At 39.8% G+C, this 13,593-nt stretch overlaps 1 protein-coding gene across 1 annotated transcript in view; it reads right to left on the bottom strand.

Annotated features, from left to right (window-relative positions):
* The window catches only part of LOC144754968 (uncharacterized), an 84,584-nt gene that overhangs the window by 21,963 nt on the left and 49,028 nt on the right, over nt 1–13,593 (bottom strand). Inside the window, exon 4 of the mRNA XM_078643347.1 lies at nt 5,088–5,139. Within this exon, the coding sequence (XP_078499473.1) occupies nt 5,088–5,139 (52 nt within the window). The remainder of the gene's footprint in view (nt 1–5,087; nt 5,140–13,593) is intronic.

Below are 13,593 nucleotides of genomic sequence, written 5' to 3'. Positions count from 1 at the left end.
TGTCAAGTGAAAATATTTACTTCTATATTTGTCCACAGACTCCCTTTTACCTTGCCTTATCTCTGTTCAACGGTCAGGCTTCACTAAAAACAGGCAAGCAAATGATAATACTGGACTAGCAGTGACACTTATGGACATGGCTGAGAGATGGAACCAACCAATGGCCCTTCTCTCATCTGAGGGAGAGAAGGCCTTCAGCAGGGTGGATTTGGCCTTACTAATTGAAGCTACTAGAAAATATTCACATTAGCCCCAAGATTAAAACATTTATCCCGGCAAATTTCATAAACCACCCACTAACGTTAAGATTAATGGGGATTATACACCAGAGATTCCTTTGCCAAGGGGAACGAGACAGTGGTGCGCCCTCTCTCTCCCTAGTATTTGCATTATCTTTAGAACCCCTTTTTGACCAGTGTTCAGAGCAGCCCCAACATTCGTAAAATGAGAGTGAGAAACAAGGAACATAAAGTTGCCTTGTTTGCAGATGATGTCTTTTGTTTGTGCCTAACCCAAACTGAAAAATACCTACAAAGTAAGAAGAATTGAAATTCATACAAATGTCTGGCTTCAAAATCAATTGTTGTAAATTGCAAAGCATAGGAGTCACAGAACCACTTACGAGAGCTATTACATCAGGGAGGGTTTGAATGGACTAGGACAGGCATTAGATATCTAGGGGTCAACCTATCAACATGTGCGACTAAATTGTACGATATTGCACCACTAATTAATGCCCTATTCAAAGAACTACATAGATAGAACAAACTTGATTTTTTTTTGTTGGGCATGTTAAACAGCCTGAAAATAAATTTCATGCCACACCTACTCTATACACTACAAACGCATCCCATTACGATATCCAAACCAACATTTTCGTTAATCTGACAAGAATTGCTTAATTTCGTGTGGCGGGGCAAGTCCCCAAGAGTGGGAAGCTCAACCCTCTCACAACCCGTAATTGAGGGAAGATTGGGATTTCCCAATGTTTCACATCCAACATGTTGGATGCTGAGATACACTCATGCTTAAACTGGAACCATAGCCCAGAGGTCAAACCCTGAATAGAGGTCGAGCAACCATTCTCGGCAGTCCAACTTAAGGATATACTATGGCTGCCAAGCAGGGCTTGGCTGAGACCCCACAACCTCCTTCTTACAACAGTTGAGCAACTTGGTTACTGGCAAATAATATTCCCAAAATGAGCATTTTCTACCTACCCCTTCCCTCTGACTCTGCTGATTAACAATTCTGATTTCCCCCCGACCACAACAGATTTGAGGTTTCATACTTGGAGTCAGGGACATCCCACACACCTCTCTTAAAGGACATCTTCAACGGCGGCGACCTCCTGACTATAAAGGGTTTAACCCAAAAATCTAGGCTAGGCAGGCGTGACATTTATATGTTTACGCACAGGTTACATTGGGTTGGTTGAGAACTTTTTCAGACAAACTTTGTAGCGAATCTCTTTTTAGCAACAGTATCAGACAGAGGCACATCTCCTGACTTTATCACTACATCTTCGCTCTCACTCACCCTTAAGAAACATGCCTATATCACCCAATGGGACAGAGACTTGAGGATTGAAATCTCAGAAGAGGCTTGGAAGACTATCTGGAAGAGGGATACAAAGTCCTTAATGTGCATATGTCACAAGGAGAACGATATAAGATATTAACACAATGGTACCTTACCCCCATACAATTGCATAAGATGCCTGGCAGCCCTGACCTATGGTGGAAAGGCTGTGGCAAACATAGAACTCTCATGCACACTTGGCAGTCAAGCCCCCATATCCAGTCCTTTTGACATCTGGTTCTTATAGAATTATGAGTTATAACAAAACATCACCGTACCCCGGGAACCACTTCTGTTCCTCCTAGGAGAGAAGAGCCTGTATTCCACGGCCACTATAATATGAAATTACTTTCCCACGAATTATTAGCTGTTCACCTAAGCACTGCCCAGATGGGAAACAACCAAACACTCCAGCACTCAATATGTGGTGGGGAAAAGTATGGACCATATATGCCATGGAGAAACTATCTGCATTGATTCATGACCACACCCATAAACTTGAGAAGAAGTCGTGTCCGTTTGTCACCCACATGAAAAGAGTAGGCAGCAGTCTTATGCTAATACCTAGGACTCTGTGGAGCACTGGTATCTGTGAGATGTCCTTCTCTGAACACGATAACCGGGCAAACCCCAGCACTTGAGCAATTCCATGCATCACACGAGCTGCCCAGTGCTTGCAAAGAGACTCCGTAAATTTATAATGTAGTAGAATGTGGCTTGGCCGACTCGAAATTTGCATGTTTTTTTTCTCTTTTTTGTGCTTTTTTCTTATCTTTATTAAAATGTACAGACTGAGGAATTGAGTCTTTCATATGAGTATTTCCCTATCCTCAGTAAACCTCAAAAATACAATTGTTAAAAGAAGCTATCACATCTTTATTTCGCCATGCCTGCAGTTTCTAAGTGCTTTGCACTGGCACTTAGCATCAATTATTCTGTCCACTACTGCATGTACATAAGGGCGTTTGAACTCCTTTAGAAATAGCACATTCACCTTATGGATATTCAGTTTGCAGTGGGAACCTAATTACACATGCCAAGATATAGGTTGGCTCCTTTTTGACACTAGCACATTCACTTTTAGTTTTTCTAGAAGTTGCTGTTTTATATCGTATTTCTCAGGATAGTCTACTATTTTCCTAGAAGCTAGATTTGAGTCCATACAACGGTCTAATTTAAGAGTCTGGTGCAACCGCAGTCAGTATGCCACAAGTGGAAATACCATTTTTAGGCATAATGTACCTGTATTGGCATTTTAATAATTAGTTTCCATTATGATAAACATCTCTTTATTTTAATATTGAGAAGTTTTAGGGGGTATGTATTTACCATACCAATCTTTTTCCCCCTGTTAAGGATGTTAGCAAGTTTTATACGTAATTTTAATTACACATTTTAACTCAAATTCTTGTGTATTGTATAGCTTGCATTTGTAAGACGGAACAATAAAGTTGACGATTTGAAAATAAAATCAATAATATACAATACAACAGGCCTGCTAATCTGTGCACAGGGCCACACTGGTGCACACAGTAAATGCCTCTGGTGTAGCTGGGCAAAGCCCTTACACAACATAATGCTACTTTATAAAGTAGGTTAAGGAGAGATATTAATTTCTACTTAAATGTACCATTTCTGCCATTTTGCTTGACCTTTTCCCACAGTGACACACACACACATGCTTACAGGCCTGGTTTGCCTGTTACATTTTAACGTGTATCCTCTTAGTAGATGTGGGGCACTATTGACAGTGTCTGCACTTACTACTTAGGGGATATGAGGCGATTTGTATTGTCTTGCACCTGTTTTACCGGGCCATGTGTTGTTGTTTTTTATAGTCTTCAATAATAAATACATTTGGTGGTGTTCAAGTTTCACTGCATTGGTTCGTTTTATTTTTATTCACATTTTAAACACACTAGTGTTGTGAAACATAAAAGAATATCAGGCCACATTTATTTCAGCTCGATTCTATGATTTTGCATTCAACATTAAGAAAAGTACTTTTTGGTTGGTGACACCTACACAGCCATTTTTGGAAGTGCCTCTGTATATTTATTTGAAACTCACAAATAATTAATTGGCTTGATGAAAAACTGCTTTAAACTCAAAGTTTTGTCATTGTAATACAGTCAGCTCCAGGCAGGATAGAAAAGCTTGTCTGAGAGTGCCTTCTTCAGGCGTTACTTTTGGGAATCAGCCTGCCTACCATATGTCTGAGGGAAGGAAGGTCACACAATGTCATCTCCTGAAATCCTAGTGACCCAGGAAGATCCCTAGCTTGATATTTTGCCCATGTACTGCGAAGCTACTGTGCTGTCTAGAAAAAGAGTGGACTGTTAGTTCCAAGCGCCACATCGGGGAACCTCCCTCTGATGGTGAAATATGTCTGTACTTTGGATTTATCCTGGTCAAAAATATTGAGGCACACTGAAATCGTAGACCAAATATCATTGGGCAAAATATTGAAAGATAAGTGCATATTGGGAAGTTTAGATTTACTATTCTTAACTCCACATCTATGTACCTGAAGATATAAGCATCATCAAAGTGCATAGATGTAGACGTAGGCATAGAACATCTACACATACTTACTTTTCAATACTTTGTCCCTCAATATTCTCTCTACGATATTAGTGTCCCACAATATTCTATTGTTGATATTCAGGATCCACACCGTGACATATCATTAACTCCACATCTATGTACCTTGAAGATATGAGTATCATCAAAGTTCATAGGCGTAGACGTACGCATGGAACATCTACACATACTTACTTTTCGATATTTTGTCCCTCAACATTATGTCCACGATATTAGTGTCCCATGATACTCTGTAGTAGATATTCAGGATGCACATCGTGACATATCAATTTAAAACGAGTGGAAGAGGATCAGAGTTTCCAGTAAGTAAGGAAAGTGGTAATAATACCATCTGATAGGGTTACCAGACATTTTCCCTGCTCTGTTGTATTTAAACAATAATGGTGATTACAGTAGATACCTCGTGGTAACTGCAAGCAGCAGTGTTACTAGCATTTAATGACTGCTGTAAAACACGTCTACGAAGATGCAGTATTTACTCTTAAAAACCTTGTTACACATGATTATTTCTCACTTTACAAGTGAAAATATGAATACAGCGGTAATGACTTGTGGTAGCTTTATTACTATCTCTGGGCATTACCTCTGTTATTACCAGCAACATTGAAACAAGGTAATTAAATTGGGAAGACTCTCTGGGTTGTGGTAATATTTTGGAATGCAACATATGTATGGAATGTTATATATCTCATGTGAGTTAGCATATCTCAAAGAGTTAGGGAAGACTATCTGGCATCACATAATTCTGCTCTAAAAACGAAATTTGAGTTTGGAGAGCATTCCCAGGATGAGTTCATATTATTTCACTGACAATATCTCCTCTGCAGCAGCATGCACTCTGATGGAATGATGAGCAGTGCCATGAAGTGGTTCTTAGGTAAGGATCTGTCACCAATACTCACTCATTGTGCTCGCCCGACAGGTCTTTCGCTGTGGTGTGACACTGGATGCGAACTGACAAAAAAGAAGAACTTAGGTGAAGCTAATTGACAAGACATACTTCAGTTGTAGTGACGGCTTGAATTATACATTGTCAAGAATTGGCACCATGGCATTGCATTGTTATTCTAGGAGATGACAGAAATACTACACAGATACAGTGTTGCCACACTGGACTAACATTCTTCAACCCGATCTCAACCACCCACTTAGAGCAAATCACTTAAAAAATAAATGAATCACTGACCAATTTAAAAAAAACTGTCCAACACCGGCCCATTGGATCTTAAGGTTACATAGGCAGGCTGCAGGACAATAGTGGATTGAGAATAACTGTGCCTCATCTCAACTATGTTTTTTGGTGCCTCTAGATGGTCAGGAAATCCCTCGATTCTTCCATATCCACTCTTCCGTACCACCAAGATAAGCTTTTCATTTTGCAATGGATGTAAATCCAAAATCAAGGGCAAGAAAACACTGTTTGCACTGATTCCAGATTGAGAATCAGAGATAATCCTTAGCAAATCTGAGGTCCGAAAGTCTTTAAACTAATTTCTTTATAATGCTTCTCTATAAAACCATATTTTAACATTCAATGATTAAAAGGATATTTTGTGTCATATATAGTCTGTTACCTCAGATTTTAGGCTTTGTGAACAATTTTACAATCTACATGGAGTTTCAAAGTTTTCCAGAAATCTTTAGGAAGTTAGCAAAAAAATCTTTTCAGCTTTGCATACCTCTAATTATAATGTGGTAAGAATTACCTTACTTCTAAATGTCTCAACTTCACCCATTTCATTAATATTAGTGTGGCTTTTAATGTGGTGAGTACAGGCAACTGTAAACATTTGTGAGACGCAAATGGCCGACAACTTTAATAAGACTTCTCGCTTGTTGAACAAGACATGTTCACTAAAGATTTACAAGGCAAACATGGCACGGTGTTCGATTTTAAATAGTGATATATATATATATATACATATATATATATATATGTATATATATATATATATATATATAGAGAGAGAGAGAGAGAGAGAGAGAGAGAGAGAGAGAGAGATAGAGAGAGAGAGAGAGAGAGAGAGAGAGAGAGATATTTATGTGTATAACTATACACCTTACTGAATGTTTGACCTTGATTTCAAAGCTTTATGAAGGTTAAACTGAGTTTCCTTTCATTGCTGGGTTAAAGAAAAAAAACGCTTTCACAATGACAGTGCTTCTTTCAGTGCATAAATCAGCCACCTTTGCAAGTCCATCCTTGACGCCAGCATCTACCAATGAATATCCCATTGTAGACTCAGAACCTGTCAGCAAAAAGTCACACTGTCCCAAAATGCACTTAATTTTCTTTCTTTATCTATGTCTTGTTAAACCTACTCCACAATGTCAATGGACTAGGAAAGAAAAACTCAATTTTGGACTACGTTTTTAATTTCTTTACAATGTGCTTTGTATTTAAGATATGATTAGGAATAATATGCATTGTTGCCTGAGACATATTATTAAGATATGCATATTATCCTTAGAAAAGAACAACTAGACCTCAGGTTCCAAGCTCAAAAATGTCATCCTTAGCTGGATCCACAATCACATCCAACATGGCGAGAGCACTGATTAACATTCCATTGGAAGATAGCTGCAGCACTCCAAAGACTTTGAAAACAACTGGCAATCAAGCAATCATGGTAGTTCAGGTAAACACAAGTGAAGCACCACAAAAGTCACAAACGAGTTCAAGAAAAGTGGCGTTAGAGGCAATTACGAAGAGGCAGTCCCCAACTCTCGGGGCATTCCCTTGTACCCTTGGGGCCAAATCTAGTGAAGGCCAGGCAAGCGTTTTTTCCAAAGTCAGTGTGGACAGCACAGGCAAGAGAGACGGAAACATCCTGGGGGAGAATCAGCAGCACCGGCCAAAGTAGCTTCAGAAACTCAAGAATGCCTAAAAAGTCCATCCGGGCCAAAACACGAAGTCCAGACGGCAGAAACTCCTCTTTTCACCCCAAATGACAACCATGAACAGGGCTCCTCTATGAATATGATTATAATAACCAATAAAGATACGGCCAGGGACCGGACCCATAGTTCACCCAAGAACAGGTCAATCAATAAAGTCTGGAATGGGGTTTAACCCCATTAATCAACCAAACACAAGCCCAATAAGAGGCTTCAAGGACAACACTATGTTCAAACCAGGAAACGATATCCACTTTAGCCAGCGACTGGATGCCAATCAGACAGACCATCTTTCACTCTCACAAGCTCCGTTATGGCCCCATTCATCAACATAATGGAAACTATCTCGTCAGCATTATTCCAACATTCAGAAAAAGTAGGGTTGCAAGTAGATCTCCTGCAAGCTCTCATGCTACACATTTCCTGCACAGAAAGAAAAATCCAAGTCTTAAATTACATTATTGAGCGGGTGCAGAAAGACCCTCCCACAAACTATCATGAATGCCAATGTTAAAAAAAAAAAAACAACGGACATGGCCACACCCGTTGATAGCATCCTTACTAAAACAGCTGTGACTCAACAGAACCCCACATTTCCTCCGGGCACTTTGGAAAGCACAGAGGAAATGGATGGCATCATAAGAGATTCATACTCAAATACGCAGACAGAAACATCAAATAACACATCTATACGAAGTAATCTTGAAAACAACTACCACTGCGACGGCCTAGTGCCTGATGAAGAAGCTTCAACATCACAACAAAAAAAACAGCAATCAACTAACAAAACGGGAACGTAAGAGACTGAGAAAGTCAAGGCAAAACAAGAAAAAAAGACGCCAAGCAATAACTCAGATTTTCCAAAATCAGGCCCAAGAACGATCCGCCTCAAGTGGCAACCAAATGAATCCCCAGGAAACAACCCCCGGAAACAGGCTTGTGGAAGACAAGGTAATTAAGCACAATATTGAAAAGCCATCTGAATTCAGACATCAATCTGATAATCACAGAATGAATATTCCATCATCAGACCTGACAACAGCGCAGATAACCAATCACAAAGACCTCTGGCAACCAGTCCCGTCCATCAAAGATCAAATTAAGATGGCAAAACCACTGCAAATTCCACGAGAAGAACAACAAAGTATATCCCAATACTTTCCAAAACAATCAAAAGCCCAAACTAGCAAAACTGTGGTAGAATTGTAGCACTCACCAAAACCCAGGCACAGCTCAGAAAATCAGACTGATCACTCCCCATTATCAGGAGAACAAGTCAAATCACAAAAAATTAAATAAAATAGAATCAATCCTGTCGTGATAAATACAACTAGCTCCCAAAGTTCAACCCAGGGTTTTTTTCAGTCAGGAGAAACCATACTCAGTGGAATTTCTGCAAGTCTACATCATCACAGAACCGATCACCGGAAAAGCAGCAAAGGACAAACTTGCCCAGAAGGTCAAGTAACGTTAGAACTGATTCCACATAACACCTCAAGAAGAAACCACAACATTCTCAATCGTAGTGTAATATTAAAGCTTGCAAATTCCATTGAAACACTAAAACATCTAAACACAAACCACATCGTAAGCATTCAATTCAAAACACTCCCAAATGTAAAAGGGAAGGAAATGATGGTCGTAACCTGGAGTGATCCAAAAATTACAACGGAAGTCTGGAGTCACAGAGCTTTCTTTGTCAAATGGGAATCGAAATAAGAACAGAAATAGAACGATATCCTGGCCCTCTAAACCCAACAGTCGAGTTAAGTATCATCCATTAAGATGCACCAGAAGCAACCAATCAAGCCCGAAAAGTTATTTTCTTGACCACTCGGGGCACGGAGATAAAGGAAAACAAGACATGAAAAAGTAACTTACATCTGTGCTCTTGGAATATCACCGGCTTAGGCAGAAAGGCAGACGAGATAGATTTGCTAATGTTTTTTCAAAACATTTGATATACTCCTACTTCAGGAAACTTGGACCACGGCACCTATGTCAATCAACGGTTTTAAAGAATTTTAGCAACCTGCCACTAAAGGTAAAGCATCAGGCAGGCCATCTGACGGTCTATCAATCTCTCTTAGCACAAGCACACCATGGTCCTATAAACTGATCGAGCTAGGACAAACCTGGATCCAATGTATAACATTTTTACTATTGCAAGATCCACTTAATGGTTTGCAACACAACAATGAGAAATGTTTTTTTATAATATGTAACATATACATTCACCAAGCATCAAAAGCCAAACAGGAGAAAATTATGATACTCAAAGCGTTGATCAAATAATTGCAATCAACTTTTCAGCAGGCAGCTATCGTGCTGTCTGGCGACTTCAACATGTTCTTACTCCAAGTGGACCAGGCACAAAAGAAACAACAAACCAAATTCAATGGACAAATGATTCCCCCAGTAATCAAAAACCATCATAAAAAAGATCGCCATGGCCAACTCTGCATTTCAATGTTAGTCGATACAGGGATGATAACTTTAAACGGTCGCTTCCCGCAAGATCAACCAGAGAACCAACCAGAATATCTAAGCAGACACATTCTGTCCTAGACTACACAATAGTGTACATTGAGCTATTACAAAAGATCTCCAGCTATCAAATAACCCATAGACTAGAGAGTGATCACAGCCTTCAGTTAATTGAATTTCATATTCACACGCCAAGAGAAGCAGAAAGTAATGATCTGTCCGAAGTCCCGAGCCTGTACAGTCTAAAAAGGCTCACGTGGAATGGCAAAAACATGGGTGAGATAATGAATTACCTAAAAAACTCACCGTCGATAATACAAGAACGAAACTCGACACAGCCATGGGTAACTTGGGACAATATGACCATGATGCTGATTTCCAAATTTCCATCACAGAACAGACACCATGGAAGTAACCAAAGGACAAAAATAACAGAGCCTTGAAGCTCCTTGGCGGTGAAAAAAAGGACATTTAACTAAGAAATTATAAAACTACATGGAAAGGCCCTAACAACGAGCGAAGAGGAAAAGCAACAAATACATCAGTTAAGGCAGAATAATAGAAAGCAGTTCCGATGGAAAAGGAAACACAACACACCGAAATTTGGCTAAAACTACTGGAAATAAGTGAATCAAATAATAACAAAAAATTCTGTGCGGAAATAAATAACATAGCAAATTGATCTTTCCATCAACATAACGCAAATATTCTAGAGGCAGACTGGATAGCCCCTTTAACCAAAAATAACATGGACAAAAACATCAATTATTAAATTAAGAATATAGGTCACAATGCAGCGTATCAATCAAAAAACAACAATTCAGAAAACTGTTTGACGAAATCCGTATTCGAACTAACCAGGTCACAATGATCATAAAAAAGCTAAGATCTAACGGAGCCCCAGGCCCAAATGGCCTACCGACAAATCGTTTTGGGCAGAATGTTTTACTCCATTATTCAACCATGATTTTCAAACACACAGTATACCAGCATCTTGGAGATATACGCTCATAGAGTAAGAACTGCTTACCTTTAGAGAGCAAAAAAGCCATCAAAAGTAAATCACTTAAACCGGACAAATCAACCAGTTCTCGAATTACACCTTCTCTCCGCACATACTTTATAACGAATATAAGAGTAATAGAGGCGAGGAATGATAAACTTATATTAGAAAACAGTTTCTCCCCATTAGCAGCAACAGAATCAACTCCAATGCCGGTGCCCGAGGATGTCTCTACACGGGTGTTAGTTAACACCTGTCCTAATCTCAGTCCTAGTCTCAGTCCGGACGTCCCACGGAGCCAACCACCCCAGCAGGGAGAGGGTTTGAGGGAGCAAGATACTGGCCACAGTTCATGGCAACACTCCTCTACAGAGTCCTTGCTGTCTACTCTAATTTCAGAAATGAGAGAGAAGTTTGCAGTGTTAGAAAACAATCAGCAAAAGATCCAAGGGGTCTTTGAAACACTAGAACTTAAAATCAGTGACATAATGGAAAGAGTAGGAGTAGTGGAAGCAGCAATGGAAGAGCTTTCAAAACTAGTCGATAAAATACATCGGAGGTCTTGAGATTAAAGCAGAGAGATAGAGAACTAACAGACAAGCTTGAAAGCTTAGAGAACAACGCAAGAAGGAACAATATTAGGGTCCTAAATATCCCAGAAGACCCAGAGGGGGAGACATAAGGTCCTTTGTCATCGACCTTCTTAATGAGGTTCATCCAGAGATTGAGAAACAGTCCCTGGAAAGTGATGTACAAAGACTCCATTGAGACCCCTTTACTAAAAGGCCTGGCAAAAAAACCGAGAAGAATCTTAGTGTACTTTAAAATGTACCTAATTAAAGAAAAGATTCTTGCTGGGGGCCTCAAAAAAGGAGAATATAACAAAGGGGACTGGTCTTTCCGTATTAGGTCGGACATTTCACGCACCATGCAGGACAGGCAGTGGGAGTTGTGAAAACACATACAGGAATTAAGGAGCCTGGGTGCCACTGCAAAACTCCAATTTCCCACCTCACTGAAGGTGATGTGGAAAAATAAAATGTACAATTTTAGAGACCCCGTTGAAATCAGCTCCTGGATTGACCAGATTAAAAGAACATTTAATTAAAAAATCTTCACACTTTTATGTCTGCCCAGAAAAAGAGACAGCCCGAAGCGGAGGTACTCTAGCATACCTCCAGAGTCGAGGGAAGGTTCCCCGGGGTGGGAAAGGGTGAGTGGGTGTAAAAAGAAAATCAAAAAACAAAAAGCACAGGGTTTGTTTTTAGGCACAGGATGGGGGAGCATGTGGGGGAAAAAAAATCCTCATCTATGAATAAAATTACTCAATTGAGTGAAATTTCGATTTCTCTTCTGGGGGAGATACAGGAATCATGCTAATACAACTTACTTTCCCATGACAGATTTGGGTAGACCCAAGAGCCCCAAAAATCTAAAAATCTTATCCTGGAATGTGAACGGGCGTAGTGTTCTTCCGAGAAGAAGGAAAATCATAGAATACTTGCGCCTCGTGGACTATGATGTTCTGCTTATCCAAGAATCACACTTATGCAAAGAAGAATGGGTAGGGATACTCGAAAACCAAAAATGGGTAGAGCATTGCGTCTATACCACTCAGACCTGCCCTACGAAAGGAGTTGCCATTATTTTTTTTAAAAACAACACATGCAATCTTAGGGAATGGTACAGTAGACCTACATGATAGGTGGGCAGTCTCCAGGCAAAAAATCAATAGCTCTTGGTTTACTTTGGTGGACTATTACGGCCCCAATATGGATGACCCGGCCTGTTTACAAGCCCTGTTTCTCCACTTAATTGATGTTAATGACCCTATTATAATGGGGGGAGGATTTTAACATAGTCTTGGATCCCAGGTATGACACAACGTCTAAGAGCGCTGCAAGGGTTACACAGAGCACACGAAAAGTCCTGAACATATGGGGAGTGAAGAGATGTGATTCTGGAACATCAGGGGGAAATTTCGCCTTCCACAATAAAAAATGTGGTCACCGATATAGGATCGATTTTTTCTTGGTAGATCGCTCCACTAGCAAGAACACGATCAAAATCTGTCAGCTCCCAGAACATCTGTCCAATCATTCTGCTGCCTTTTGGAAATCATCTTACAAAAGAGTCCCCCTCCATGAAGATGGACATTATATCGCTCAATACTTTTAGAACCACTGGTTATTGATTGGTTAAAAAAAGATACTAATGAATTCTTTCTATTTAATACAAACTCTGCACCCCCGCACTTAGTTTGGGATACATATAAAGCTTTTTTGAGAGGCTTATTAACTTCTCTCTCAAATAGCCCAAAATGAGAAAGTGAGGTTGGAAATTAAAACTCTAGAAGCAACAATACATCTAAAATAGGTCGTGTTAGAACATGCTCCGAACGATTTAAACAACCTATAAAAACTAACCGTGGCTAAAAATGAGTTACCAGACTAACTAGAAGCGATAACTAAAAGGAACTGGGAAGTAAGTAGGCTGTCTCATCATGAGTATGGAGAGGGATGTGGCAAATTCCTCATGTGGAAAACTAGAGCGGACCATGCCAGGAATGTGGTAAAAGATCATAAATGCCTGACCTCTGGAAGAATCATCTCAGAGGACGCAGAGATTGAGGATGTCTTTGCCCAATTCATCCAAGATCCCCATTCTGAAGATTAAATTTTGAGCGAAGAACATTTGCAACTTCCTATACTACCAGATTCTTATAGAGATAAGCGGAGTAGCCCTATGACTTTGGACGAAATTCTACATACCATTACTACCCTAAAGAAAGGAAAAGCCCAGGACCTGACACCACTCAAAATGAAATATATAATATTCTTAAAGAAGTGGTAGCTCCATTCTTGCTCAAATTGTTTAATTCTGCTTTTACATTGGCCCAAGACCTCCCCTCATCCTGTAATGAAGCCACTATTACCATCATCCTAAAACCAAATACAAATCCACAAGTTTGCCAATCATACAGGCCTATTTCCCTTCTGAACAGTGACCATAAAATATAT

This window comes from Lissotriton helveticus, chromosome 1_1, assembly GCF_964261635.1.
Source record: "Lissotriton helveticus chromosome 1_1, aLisHel1.1, whole genome shotgun sequence".
Lineage (NCBI taxonomy): Eukaryota > Metazoa > Chordata > Amphibia > Caudata > Salamandridae > Lissotriton > Lissotriton helveticus.
The sequence above is the reverse complement of the archived record's forward strand: the minus strand, read 5'-3'. Positions and strand labels throughout refer to the sequence as shown.